The sequence below is a fragment of the Andrographis paniculata genome, unplaced genomic scaffold (assembly GCF_009805555.1).
Source record: "Andrographis paniculata isolate CXL003 unplaced genomic scaffold, ASM980555v1 Contig78END, whole genome shotgun sequence".
NCBI classification, from domain to species: domain Eukaryota; kingdom Viridiplantae; phylum Streptophyta; class Magnoliopsida; order Lamiales; family Acanthaceae; genus Andrographis; species Andrographis paniculata.
Window position 1 is genome coordinate 2,951,537 of NW_026137615.1, and position 14,879 is coordinate 2,966,415.

The 14,879-nt window shown below is 33.2% G+C and overlaps 2 protein-coding genes across 3 annotated transcripts; one reads left to right on the forward strand and one right to left on the reverse strand.

Moving 5' to 3' along the window:
* Window positions 1-2,048: 2,048 nt before the first annotated feature.
* Window positions 2,049-7,143, forward strand: LOC127239993 (probable flavin-containing monooxygenase 1). Its single transcript, XM_051258406.1, has 5 exons — window positions 2,049-2,521; window positions 3,430-3,670; window positions 4,699-4,877; window positions 5,518-5,867; window positions 6,751-7,143. The coding sequence occupies exons 1-5, from the start codon at window positions 2,105-2,107 to the stop codon at window positions 7,100-7,102; spliced, it is 1,539 nt and encodes a 512-aa protein (XP_051114363.1). The 5' UTR covers window positions 2,049-2,104; the 3' UTR covers window positions 7,103-7,143.
* Window positions 7,144-7,905: 762 nt separating this feature from the next.
* Window positions 7,906-14,152, reverse strand: LOC127239992 (respiratory burst oxidase homolog protein E). Of its 2 annotated transcripts, XM_051258404.1 has the most exons (14): window positions 13,287-14,152; window positions 12,955-13,114; window positions 12,323-12,371; window positions 11,567-11,680; window positions 10,752-11,150; window positions 9,991-10,374; window positions 9,819-9,914; window positions 9,593-9,708; window positions 9,352-9,522; window positions 9,099-9,255; window positions 8,838-9,026; window positions 8,614-8,742; window positions 8,448-8,526; window positions 7,906-8,332 (listed from the first exon to the last, which is right to left on the reverse strand). In XM_051258404.1, exons 1-14 carry the CDS (start codon window positions 13,888-13,890, stop codon window positions 8,223-8,225), a joined length of 2,757 nt encoding a protein of 918 aa, XP_051114361.1. In that variant the 5' UTR covers window positions 13,891-14,152; the 3' UTR covers window positions 7,906-8,222. The 2 variants fall into 2 exon arrangements, with proteins under 2 accessions (XP_051114361.1, XP_051114362.1); XM_051258405.1 differs by lacking the exons at window positions 7,906-8,332; window positions 8,448-8,526; window positions 8,614-8,742 and having other exon boundaries at window positions 8,951-9,043.
* Window positions 14,153-14,879: the final 727 nt, after the last annotated feature.

The following is a 14,879-nucleotide window of genomic DNA, read 5'->3' on the forward strand; positions in this document are numbered from 1 at the left end:
TATTTATATATATATATATATATGTATAGATTCATTGAATTAGAACAATAGTAAAACATATTAACATGAATATTTTTGTTACATATGAATGAATTGTTGACACAAATTCATTTCAACATTTGAATTTTGAATTCAATGTGTTCTTTTATGGCCAAGCTCAATTTATTTATTTTATTTATTAAAAAAATAAAATAAAAAAAGAATTGGACTACTAATATCAAATTTTGAAGAAGTAAAATGTTGTTATTATATGCTCCCTAATAGTGGATGCATTTAGTTACTAATATGATATTTAAGGTAATAAAGTTTAGTACTCCGTCGTCCCATAACAAAGTATCAATTTTTTCATTTTAGTCTATCCCATAACAAAGTATCCATTTCATTTTTTTAGTAACTGTATTATCTACCTAACATTACAAATACCCTTACAACTTACAATATATTACACAAATGTCATTACCCTTGTGTCACACATAGTAGATTATGATATTATTATTATGTATATATTATTTGAGTTGTGGTATTGATGTTTTTTTTAATAAAAAATTATATACGATTAATTTTTTTTTTTTAAAAAAATATGTATTTAAATATTCTTAATTTTATATATCAATAAATATAGTATATAATATGGACATTATTTAAAAAAAATAAGAAGTTATAATACAAATAAATAAAATATATGTTTATGATTAACATAAGTTAAATTTTATAAAAAGTGAGAAATTTTAAGTTTGAATAAAAATATATGTGTTGTGAGAAAACGAAAAAGAAAACAAATAAAGAATACAGAGGTTTTACGTAGTTCGGTGACGGTGTGTCAACCTACGTCCACGGGCAGGAACCGGAGAGATTTTATTATACTGATTCAGAGATTTACAATTATGTCATCCGACTAAGAACCATAGCAGTCTATTTATAAACACCCAAAAATACCCTAAACTCTAAGCCTATTTGTTATTAATTAGAATAAGCCCAAAAGGAACTCTGCCAATTGAAACAACCCTTTCGCTTTGGTTTAGGATCGAATAGACCGCTAAATTCAAGTCACGTTTCAACACTATGTTCATTGAAATGAAATGAAAATAAATAAGTTTTGAGTAGTTCTATATGTAAAATTTATAAGAATTTAATTTAATTAATTTATATTTTTTTTAATTATATTTAAAATAGATAAATTTATTTAAAACTAAAAACGCATTAATTTTTTTTAAAAAAAAACATCAAATTAAATACTTATTTTTTATTTTTTTATATTATATTAAAAATCAATTTTACATAACATGATATGAATATCTATTATTCCAAGTTAAAATTTTTACTATTCAAATTTCAATTTGAAATTCAATTGTCCAAACAAACACACCCTATATGTATATATATCAAAAATATTTATTTTAGTCCCGTAAGGATTTACCTATACACGCTTTCGGGTAGCGTTACACGTTATAAAAAAAATAAATATTTATTTTAAAGTTAAATTTAATTGAAAATATACATAATAGAGCTATATATTTTATAAAATATAAAAATATAAAAGTTCCCACATTATAAAAAAAATTATTTATTTTAAAATTACAATTAAATTTAAATGAAAATATATATAATAGGTATATATATTTTATAAAATATAAAAATATAAATTTTATTTAAATAAATAATAACTAGCAGTCTCTCTCCCAAATTGATTACTATTTTTGTTACGACACTACTTTGTACGTTATTTTTTCTTCATCCGCTACCAACATGTCTATTTATTCTTATTGAATAAATAAAATTAGCAAAAATATTTTTGTATATAATTTAACATTTCTTTTATCAAATTCCCCATTCAAACTCTAAACTCATTTAACTAATCTAACAATTGGCCAAAATATATATTCCAATAATCTTGTCAATTTGACTGATCATAAAAAAAAAAAAAAAAAGTGACCTATACATACATATAAATATATCTATATTTTTTTTCCAGTAATATACGTTAAATTTAATCAACCCATCTACAAAAACTTCCCCTATAAATACCCCAAATTTTATTTCATCCCCCATCCTCATTCAAAAAATATAAAAAATAATAATAATTAAAAAATAATAATATTTTATAATGGCCGCTGTCCCCTCGAAAATTGCGATAATCGGCGGCGGCGTCAGCGGCATCGCCGCCGCCAAACAGCTGGCAGAGCACTGTCCAGTGGTGTTCGAGGCTGCCGCGTCGATCGGTGGCGTGTGGCGCCACTGCTCCTACCGCTCCACGAAGCTGCAAACGCCGCGCACCGATTACGAATTTTCCGACTTTCCGTGGCCGGAGAGAGACGACGGTAATTTTCCGTCGTCCTCTGACATTCTCGACTACCTTCATGGCTACGCCGAGCGCTTCGATGTCCTAAAATTTGTTAGGTTTCAATCGAAAGTTGTCGAGCTTCGGTTTGTCGGAGACTCCGGCGACAGCTACCTGGAAGCCTTGCCGGGCCGCCCTGTCTGGGAGGTTGGCGTGCGGACCGGCTCGTCGGAAGAAATCGAGGTTTGATCTTTTGAGTGTTATATTCAAATTTTTTTGGGCGCCTATTTATTGTATTATTATTCTTTTATAAAAAATTATATTAAATATTCATTTAGTCTCAAAATAAATTTTATTTTGTTATTTTTGTCCGTCTCAAAATAATATTTTTATTTTTATTTTTGATAACGAGTTCTACATTTGTTTACAAAATTATCTTCATATTTTCACAATAATTATATAAAATAGGGGCATTTTTGTTTTTTAAAAATACTTTTATATTCACTATTAATATAATAATAATATTTTTTTAATTCTCGTGCTGATCTCAAATGTCTCAATTGTTTTGAGAAAGAGAATATATTTTTTAGATAAAATATTATATTAAAATTTTATTTTCTTAAAATATTAATTCAAAATGTATATTTCAAATCATTAGATGTTTGTTTGGGGGTTTGGATTTTGAATTGTGATTATATGATGTGATATAAACAGGTGTTTATGTGATATTTTGAATGTAAAATTAATTTTTAGTATAATATAAAAATAAAAAATAAATATTTATTTTTTGGCGGCGGGTATGGTGCTGAATTTTATACCAATGTTACTACCGGCAACACACAGTCTGTATTCATATAATACAAATACAACACATGCTATAGTCTTATACAACACAAATACTAATTAATTTCAACACATCACATTTTGTTATACTGCACGCTATAATTATGAAACAACATCACCTGTCATTATTATACATAACATGTGTTGTGTATAATAAGACTTTGTGTTGTTTCTATATATTACGAGTGCTGATTTTTCCAATTCAATACCATAATCGTTCCCTTATTTTTCATATAAACAACTGAAATGATAATAAAATTATCATTCAAGATTTTGACGAAAATTTTTGTAACTTTTTTACGATGAAGTGGTTCGCATTCGAGTTCGTGGTGATTTGCACGGGAAAATATGGGGATATTCCGGTGATCCCAAAATTTCCTCGCGACAAAGGGCCTGAGATTTTCGAGGGAAGAGTGATGCACACTGTCGATTATTGCAAGCTGAGCAACGAGGAGTCGACGCAATTGTTGAGGGACAAGAAGGTCGTCGTGATCGGCTACAAGAAATCCGCCATTGATTTGGCTGTCGAATGTGCCGAAGCCAACCAAGGTAGTAATTATATTCCCTATGTTCCAAATACTCTACAATATATTTTTTTGATCTCTTTCAAACTCTTGCAACATTTCTAAAATAAAAAGCAATTAATATACTAATCTCTACTTTCCATTTTATCTCATTACATCACTCAAATATATATATATATATATATAAACTTCTGTCTATTATATCATCTAATTTCTAAATTATCGTATTTAATACTACCTATATAATTTTTTGTGCCAAAGTCAAATGTTTGACGATGTTTGAGACTGGGGGAGTAATAGATGGTCTCTGTTCTCTTTTAATTTTTTTTTCTTTTTTCTATACAATCTTTAGATTTTCTATAATTATATATATTTTAAAAGATAATAAATCGTACTCTTTAATTTAAAATTTAACATAAAAAACATAAAATCAAATACATTCTAAAATTTTGGTCTCGTAGAGGGATTTCTTAGATATTTCTTCTGTTCCAGCCGATAGTATGCAATTATTTTAGTTTATATTATATTAAAGAATAATAATATTTTATTGGTAAATAGAATGTGTAAATATGTTTTAACAAATTTCTCTTTTGTACGTAATAGTATATTTGTAATTTATGTAAAAATTTAGAGTATTTTGATATTAATATTTAAACTATTTTTATATTAATAAAAATATATATAAATTATTATGCGACAAATAAAAATAGTAAAATATATGCATTTAAGTAGAACGAAAAGAGTAATAAACTTCTCTTTTTATTATTAACGGGAGGATGCAATAAGGGTATTGTTGTAATAGTAGAATTTTATGACTATTTGTGTGTGTGTGTGTGTTTTTTTTTTTTTACAACTTTTTTATTTTGTTATTTCTTGTAAAAATAGTTTATTTTATCTTACAAAATATTACATTAAACGATTATTGAAACAAATAAAAGAAGATAAAATCTTGATCACTAATATATTTATGTTCAATTTTTATTTTTATTTTGTACTTCTTTACGAATTATTTTAAAATTGTAAATTATCGAATGTTCGGGTTTTGGATGTCAGGCGAAAAAGGGGAAAGATGTACAATGGTTGTAAGAACATTGCATTGGACAGTTCCACATTACTCGATATGGGGTTTGCCATTTTACCTATTTTACTCGACAAGGCTTTCACAATTTCTTCATCGAAGACCTAACCAAGGTTTAATAAGAACTCTACTTTGCCACATCCTCACCCCAATGGTTAGTTTTCAATTTTATTTCCGCGCTATATAATTTATATTTAAAATATTTTGGGCGCGTTTATTTTAATTATGAGTTTAAGTTTAAATAGTAATTATATAAAATCAAGAAAATATCGAAGAAATCGTGTGAAAAAATTTAAAGAGTACTGAACCTTGTACATCATTTTTTATTTTTCGTTTCGAACATATCAATTAAAATTTTTGCAAAAGAAGTTTTATACTCATTCCATCTCAATTAAAAGTATTATTATTATTATTATATTTATCCGTTTCACTCAAAGATATTTATTTTTTATTATAGTAAAAATAATCATACAATAATATCAAAATTACTTTTTTAACTTTTATGTACAATTAGTTTAAACATAAAGTACAAAAAGTAAAAATGACAAAACTATTTACACATCTCCACTAATCAATAAAATATTATTATTTTTAATTTCTATTTTTTATATAGAACGGCCTCAATTTCCCGTAGATGAATTTTATTTTTCATCGCATAATATATTATATTCAACACACTATTTAAGTCTTTTTTTTATAAAAAAAAAATCAAACTTAGAAATTGATTTTAAAAAAAAAATTCATCTTTCTTACTGATAAATATTTCGTAATACAATTATGATTCAATGATACAGAGAAAAGCAACATCGAAGATGATAGAGTCGTACTTAACATGGAAGCTTCCATTAAAAAAGTACGGACTAAAACCCGACCACCCGTTTGAAGAAGACTATGCATCGTGCCAAATGGCAATATTGCCGGAGAATTTTTTCCGGGAAGTCGATAAGGGGAAAATTGCCTTCAAGAGAGCTTCAAATTGGTGGTTTTGGGAGGGAGGGGTTGAGTTCGACGACGGGTCCAAATTGGACGCCGACGTCGTAATTTTTGCCACCGGTTTTGATGGAAAACATAAGCTCCGGTCAATCATTCCGGACCCCTTTCGAAGTCTACTCGAATTTCCTTCTGGTATGATGCCCTTATACAGGTATATATTGTTACAAAATAATAATGATACAAGTCGTGTTATTTGACACCAAATATTTTGAAATTGTAGATTCGATCTACTTATTTGTCGATTTTTTTATTTTATTTTATTTTTTACTATGCAGTCTTTATAATTTTATAAAAATATGTTATCTTTAATCTCATAAAACATTACATATATAACCTATTATTCAAACAAAACAATCAAGTAAAGTAAGTGTCTTTGTTCGGGGGTTTGGATTTTGGATTAATATTTAATTAGTAAAAAAATTAAATTGAAATAGTAGTACGATGTGATATAAATAAGTATTTATGTGATATTTTGAATATAAAGTTGATTTTTAATATAATATAAAAAATTAAAAATATGTATTTGATTTGATATTTTTGAATAATTTTTTTTTATAAATAGTGAAAATCTAGCAAAATCCTTCAAACAAATAATTCTATTGATTATTCATTATAATTCTATTTACATACACTTAAAAATTACCTCGATGTTTATCTGCGACCATTTTTTTTTTAAAATATTGCATCAAATGCTCATTCTTTTTTACAAAATATTATATAAAAGCTTCAACATTTTAATATTATCCAAAATTCCCAAATAAGAAGCCATACATATTAGTGGAAAATTTATGTAGATGTAGTAACATAATATACTAGTCGAATAAAAATTTAATCTATCTAAATTCTTAGCAAAATTTATGTATACGTATGTATATACTAACATGGGCCATAATTTGAATGTAATGCTTTGAAGGAAGAAACAATATATTCTTACAAAAAATTATGATACAATATTAAATGATAATATCACCTAAAAGCTCTTACATATTACGACATAAGATCATCTTACATTCTAAAATTTCGAACATATGTAGGGGTACAATCAATCCGTTCATTCCAAACATGGCGTTTGTGGGCTACATCGAGAGCGTGTCGAACCTCCACACAGCCGAGATACGGTGCAAATGGTTGTCCCGGCTAGTGGAGGGTCGCTTCAAGCTTCCGAGCGTGGAGAAAATGCTCGACCAAATAGGGCAAGAAATGGAAATCATGAAGAAGACGACAAGATTCTACAAGAGGAGTTGCATTTCCACTTTTAGCATCAATCATAGCGACGAAATTTGCGAGGAAATGGGGTGGGCGTCGTGGAGGAAAAAAATGTGGGTTGCCGAGGCCTTTAGCCCTTATAATGCCCGAGACTATTGCCAAGATGAAGGCGACGAGTAAAATAAATCCACGGGGGGATGATTAATGAACTATATATGAATGTATGCATTGTTCGATTTATTTCTATTTATCGAAATATCATGAAATAAAGTATGTATGGAGATTTTAAAAATAAATTGTAAGGTCTCTAGGTATTGATTTTATGGAATAAAAGGATGGGGTGGTTTGATTTAGATTTGAGTCTTTGGATATGGTAGACGTAATGCTTTAAATAATAATAATAAAAAATATTTAATTTGATATTTTTTTTTGTCGAAAAAAATGGAGAATAGTGTGAAACTAATTCGATGGTTTAGGATTGGAATTTGAAATAGTAAAAATTTAAATTGAAATTTAAGTATTATATTCATATTTTTGCATGTTGTTTTTTGAATATTAATTATTATATTAAAACGCATTTCAAATTAAGAAAAAATTATAAAAATATTTTAATTAAAAAGACATTTGTAAAAAAAATTATATAATGACGTAAAATATAAATATGACTCTTAGAGAGCAGGGAGTATTTGTTTGTATAAATTAATTTTTGTATAAAATATTTTGTTTTTGTTATTATTATATATCGCAATTTAAAAATGGTGCGGGAGAACACAGCAAACATATAAAACAACATTTATTAACCTTGTTTCAAAATAGAACTTTCCTAAGCACGTTTTCATAGGTTTGATTTAATTCTATATATAAAAATAGAAATATATGTTTTTTTCACAAAAACATTTATATCCAAACCGAAAGCCAAAATAATAAAAATAAAGCAAAACTCCAAGAGAACATACTAGGGCTCAACATTTATTGGTATGAAATTAATTAAGTTAACAAGAATCAAATAAAATGAACAAATGAATGTACCTGTTTTCTCATTGTTTTCTGTTCTTGTTCTTGTTACTAAATCACACCCTCCATCTCCTTCCCCTGCTGCTGTATTTTCCAAGCAAATCTACATTCCATAACACACCTATATATATACTATACGTGTGTGTATATATATATATTTTTTTGTATACTTACATCTTCTTCAAGGAAGAAACGATGCTACATCCTAAAAATGCATACATATATATATGTGTGTATATTTCCTCTTGTACATGTAGTCGTAGCCGAATCGATCGATTTCTCCGATTCAAAAGTATTCCTTATGAAACTCGAATCTTGTCGACGTCTTGTAAGTAAGTTCTTGCGAGAGCTTCTTAAGCTCCTTCGCTAAGTTTGGCATTCCGCAGTAAAAAACACCTTAAACATCGTGTCAAAAAGAAAAACAAAGTTACGTTAGGAGTCTCGACGAAGGTTTTGGGGATTCGATCGTTTCTATACACTTTTTCTTTTTTCTTTTTTAATTTTATTTTACCTACTGTCGAGCACGGGTGCTTTGCAGCTACTTTGTTGAACACTTCGCGCCAATCTGGCCGCGCGAAGTGTGTCCGAACCTAATAAATGCGCCAAAGAATGCAAAAATGTCGTAAAGTATTTGTAGTAGAATGTATATTTGTTTGGTTGGAGGGAATATTACTTACTCGGGTGCCGGATAGGATGTCGACGCCGTGCTTAGCGTGGTTTAGCGCTTGAACCATCGTGATGAGAGTTGATCTTGCGTCGCCCTCTTCGTAAACGCTCGTTAGATAATTGTGCATCTCGATTTGGCCCTATTCGGTTTTAAAATCGCGCGCGCGAAATTGAATGTTTCGAACTTTCGAGTAATAAGTAATGTAGGTAAGTAAGTAATGTAGTAAGTGTGTACCTTGTGATCCATTTCGGCGGTTTCGTTCATCACGCCTTTGAACCATTCGAACGATCCCGGCTCCCTCGTCACCCAATAGAAATGCGCGTTTCTTATCTTTTGCGACTTCTTCTTCCCGCTCAGCGTCTCCCACGAAGAGCTAACGCTGTTCGAGCTGTCGTCGGAGTGGCTCGTTTCGGTGTTCAAGTCCTAAGGTATCGCAACAGCTACACCGTTAAATCACAAAACTGATTTAAAACTGTATATAAATTACAAACATACCATTTGGTCGTCTGGTTTTGTATTGTTTAGCAGATCTTTAAGGATGCTTATGAAAGGCGTCGCCCCAATCCCGAGCCCTACGAGGAGTAATACGTCGTAGTTTTGGTAGTCTTGCGCCGGCGCTCCGTACGGTCCGTCGACGAGCAGTTTAGGCAGGCTGCAAGATTGGTAAAGGCTTAGGAAACGTGAAAGTTTCGACGAATGTAAAACGACGATCTATATATATTATATATATGTATGTATGTATGTATACCCAGTTTGTTGAACATTTCCGAGCGCGCCGAATTTAGCTCGTCCGATAACGCAAGTCGAGCTATTGTCTTCGGTGAATACTCGCTTGAGTTCTTGCGTCCAATCCCCGACCGTGCGGATATGAACGCTCAGATAATCATCACCCGGCGCGGAAGTGAGCGAGAACGGATGCCTGGCGAAAACATGCTGTTGGATTAGCGCGCGAAAATGTGAATCGAGAATCTGTCGATGTTTGCGCTCACCATTCGAATGAGGAGATCGCGGGACATTGCAGAAAGACGTACTGCCCGCTTTTATACTTGAATCCATTCGGCTTCGCCATTACCAGGCTGAAGACGCCTCCCGGGAGCACGGCAACCTGCGAAAATCGACGAAAATTACACACTTTGTGAAGCTATTTCGGCTATGGCTGCAGTTAAAAGTTATCAATTTTTCATCTGTACGGTGAATTTGAGGTTACTGTTTTACCTTCAATATCTTAACTGCATAATGTTCTGACCTTCGAGTTCTTAGACATCTTTCTGCTACATAGAGAAGCAGAGGAGCTGAAATGTACATCCATGTCTGCCATAGCCAAGAACAGGTTGTTAGTATTGGCTAAAATTTGACATTTTTAGTCGGGAGCGAGTTATCGACGTACCGTTTTCTTGTACCATTGGTGAACAAGGAGCAAGAACGTGCCATGGACGACGAGCAAAATGTAGGCGAGGGCAAGGAGGTGATGGGAGTACCAGAATGCATTGAAGCCGGTGAGTCTGTTCAACGGCGGCGGCAGCTTCACTCCATTTTTACGGAAGCTTCGGGTCGCGAGAGTGAAGGCGATCATCATCAGCACGACAATGGCGATCCCGGTGGTGGTGACGACGCTGTTTAAGAGGCTGGTATACGTCGGTTGTTTGTTGTTGAAGTCAGAAGCAATTAGTTTGAAATTATCTGGCGATGATTGCACCACGCGCGGGAAGTCGCACGCTAAATGGCTCCCAGAATGGATCACTACTCCAACGGCAATAGCACAGGCAATAACCTGCAAGACAGAATCGAATTGAATCGAATCGAATCAGATCAAACAACTAATGACATGGAAATGAAATTCTTTCCTATACCGATCGAATTGAATTAGCTCAAGCAACTAATGACATGGAAATGAAATTCTTTCCTATACCTATCAAATTGAATCGAATCGAATTAGCTCAAGCAACTAATGACATGGAAATGGAATTCTTCCTCTACAACATGGGATCAAATTGAATCGAATCGAATCAGCTCAAGCAACTAATGACATGGAAATGGAACTCTTTTCTCTACAATACGTGATCGAAATGAAATGAATCGAATCGAATTGAATCAGATCAAGCAAGTAATGACATGGAAATAAAATTCATCCCTCAAATGTATTCTTACCTTGTGGAAGTTAATGTTGTCGTCGAAAGGGATGAGTAGCCTGGCTCTTGTGGATCTCAGCAGCGTCAGGATGTTGCGGCAGACAGGGAGGAGAATTAAGGCCATGTTGAGTTTGAGAGTCTCGGCGGCACCTTTGGCTGTTGTTAAGCAGTAACCCATGACGTGGAATGCCGGGAGATTCCTGTACTGGAGGAACTTCCAGGTGAAAAGGGCAGCCATGGCTAGAAACCATGTCAGCAGTATCCAGCCTCTCTGCCAATTGTCGAACAGGAAGGACCCTACTTTGTTCACCAAAATGGTGCTCAAATTCTGGCTCCATCCTACACTTACTGCGCTTAGAGGTCTGCTGTAGTTCATGTAATTGTCCCTCTGCAGAAGAAGTGCTTCCAACTGCCATAGCTACAATTCAGGGACAGTTTAGTTGCATCTTTGTTAGAGGATTTCGAAGATTTCTACTCTTTGTTTTTTACATCTTTCCAAAAAAAACCCAAATTAAATGTTTTTATATATTATATTAAAAATCAATTTCCCTTCCAAACATTCCAACAATTAATTATTTCTAGCATCAAGAAGTTTATTTCAAGGAACAGACTGTTTTCTTGATTGGGTTCATATTTCCCTAATGCTGAGAATTGGCTGTCCAACAATTATAGAAGGGTATCATATATATACATATATATATATATGCCAAAGTTATTATATTGAAATTTCGGTACGATATTATTATACAATTTTCAAATATTAATTTCTTACCAGGAATTCTAGCAGTAGCAGGGAACAGAAATAAGAGTAAATTGGCATGTAATGATTGGTACCTCAATGTAGCCGAGGTGGTCAGGGTCAAGCTCTTCCATTATTAAATTGGCATAATCCGTGGCACGTTCTTTCAAATTGGACAGCTTATTAGCAGAAGCACTCAGCATTATTAGCTGTTGAGGTCAAAACATTGCAAACTACATTAGAGAATCCTGAGAAAAGAGAAACAAAGGCACGTCGTTTTGTGTCATGTTCCTTCCAAAGTCTTGCTAAAAAACAACTAAATAATTGTACTGGTTACAGTGACCGTCCAAATTGTTTTATCCTAAAAAATATACTACTAAATATTTTATTTAAAATAAAAACATCTAAAAAATTTATTATTATTTTATTTCGTATCAAATATATTGCTTGATACTGAAGAAAGCAGTAAAAGCATAAACAGAAGTGCAAAGGGCGATGCCCTTTGTCTAATTCTAATTAGGTAAGAAAGATAAAAGACATGATTTAATCAATACGTGTTGATTAACGACGTAATGGTCATTTTTGTATCCCGCCCTATAAAATTTATGCAAGCAAGGTAACATGATGATTAATGAAAATAAATAAATAAAACTACTCCATTGAAAATAAAATATTAAATTTCGGCCCAATAATTTCAGGGTGTTTTTAAAATTTCCAAAATTTTCTACTATTTCTATTTCCTACAAAAACAAAAACCCTATAATAATTGTACCAACAAGTTGATTCGATAGAATCTTGTTTAACCTAATTTCTTTTCATCTCTAGGAAATGGTCACCAAGGATAGCGTTACCTCTTGTACTTCATCTCTTGTAATTTTCCCATCTCCATTAACATCCGCCCTGCAAAATTAGACAATTAATTCATAATTAACAAAAATATCTCATAAATTATGAAATGGAACCCACTTTAGCTAGGGTTTGTAAATAGGAATTAAATAAAGATAAAAGCAACTTCTGCTTCCATTTGGGTATGGTGACTATATATGATTTCAGTATTCACAAATTAAACTCATCTTTATCCAAGTAAGGGAGAACAGTATATAACTTTTCCCTAAAATTGCAAAGTAGATAAAAGAATCGAATTGGCAACAAAGTTCGCACTATACACTAACATTGGGCAGTGATTTCGTGCACATTTAATACCGATGAAAATGATGGAATTAACCTTTAGACTAAAAGTGGCGGCAGGATGAATAATTCAAAAGCTTAGGGGTTAAAAGTAAATTTAACCAAAATACGTATACTTGCTGGCCAGTCCGGGACCAGGGAATTGAGACATTCCGCACTATTGAATGCTTGTGGGGATCCAAATTAATGGTGTCGATTGCCTCTCTAGACGTTGGTCCCGGGACCGACCAAGTAAATATTCCTTTGTAACGAAGCCCTATGCATAACAGAAAAAAAGAGAGTTTCTGATGCTAACATGTCGAAGAAAATTTGGAGACGAGCGTCGAAACTGTTATCGGATATTTGAAGCCAAAAATCACGCAGCTCCGCCTTGGTAATTTTGGTTGATTTCTGCCTCCGCCGCCGCGCCAGAGCGTTGAAAACGCCCACCGCAAACTCCTTGGAATCTCCCATTCCTGAAATCAAAGCGGAAATTAATGTTTGAGTAAAATTGATATGTGAATCGAATTGAAGAAAACATTCACCGTTTACTGTCGTTTTACGGATGATGAATTGGAGAAATGTTGGTGAAAGGGAAAGGATGTGCGTGTGTGATTTTTTGGTTTGGTGATTTGTTTCTTTTTGTACCTATGCATTCGCCGAAGTCTTGCTTGGAAAGCAAGCCATCTTTGGAGAGGACGTCGAACCGAGCTTCGACTTGTTTCCAGAGCAGGTTCGGGTCGGGCTCCGAATCTCCGCCGGTGCTTCGGCTGATGAATCGCAGCCCGCCGAGCGCTCTCTGCGCGCTCGATTTGGTTCTCATCATCTTCGCCTTCATCTTCATCATCTCACGTGCGGAAACCACCGCCGCCTGGTGCTGCTCCTCCGCGTCCGACGTCGACGTCCTCTCCGACGGAGTCCGCCGCCACGAGAACATCCTCCGTAGCCTCGACGCCGCCGACGCGCTCCGAGCAAGGAAACTATTCGTCGCTTCTTCTTCTGTCGCGTTATTCTGCGCACCGTTCGCCGGAGCGACGCTGCACAGGACGACGGAATCATCCTCGTCGAGCTCGAGAGTGACTTCCACCATCTCTTCTCCACCGCCATTAATATTCCTCCTCAAATCATTAAGGTAAACCGGAAGCATTGCACCTCCAATTCCAACTCCTCCATACCTCGGCGACTCCTCCTGCAATTCCATCGAACGGAGGCTGTTCCTCGACGAACCGCTACCGAACGACGACGACCTCATCACAATCGCCGAACAATTAACAACCTCCAAACCAAAAAACAACTTCCTCCCAATCAATCGCGATAAATTCAAAAAATTAAACCAAAGACAAAACAAAAAAAACCAAAAAACCAAAATTGCAATGCAAATCAACGCTCTACAGGATCGTCGTCACACGCCTCGTCCCTGCATATCAAAAGAGGCACCTCTCAACCGAACACATCTCTGCATCCGCCACACAATTTCAACGCGCACTGATCTGCCCAGTCGAGCCTACGCAGAGTAGTTGGCGCTTCAGAATTTCTTCGGCTATATAACTCTTCCATGTATATATATATAAAATAAAAATAAAAATAAAAATATATAATGTAAAAACATATATACACGTGTGGGAAGAGAAGGGCATAAAAGTAAAATCAGCACCAGACGACGTCGTAACGTGGTGGTGTTTTGAAAAGTGCGGGATCTGTCGCTATAGCTACGAACGTTTTAGGTGATGTGATTGGCACGTGCAGGTGGGTGGGGGTTTCCTACGGGGGCGTATTGGCTATTTATTGTTTCGATTTTTTAATTATTACTTTGATCTGTTAATGTTTTTTTTGAGGGTAACAGGATAGTAAAGATGTGATATAAAATAAAAATATTTATAAAAAAATAATAAAATATTTATTTTATAATTGAATATTTCAAAATAAAAATATATATAATTTTTAATTGAACTGAGGCAGTATATTTTTTTATTAAAAAAAGTAAAAGTAAATTTAAATGATAATAAAAATAAAAATAAATTTAAACGACATAATTTTTTTATTTTTATTTTTTGTATTGGCTATTTATTGTTGTGGTTTTGATGATTAGTATTACACAGTGCACTCAGACAAGACACAGACACAGACAGAGTCAGGTTCCAGAAACTGTGTAATAAATTTCATAAGGAATGGTACTTATCAATTCACCTTGCTGCTAACCTACCTGAAATTTTACTATAGATCTCGATGATATATACATTT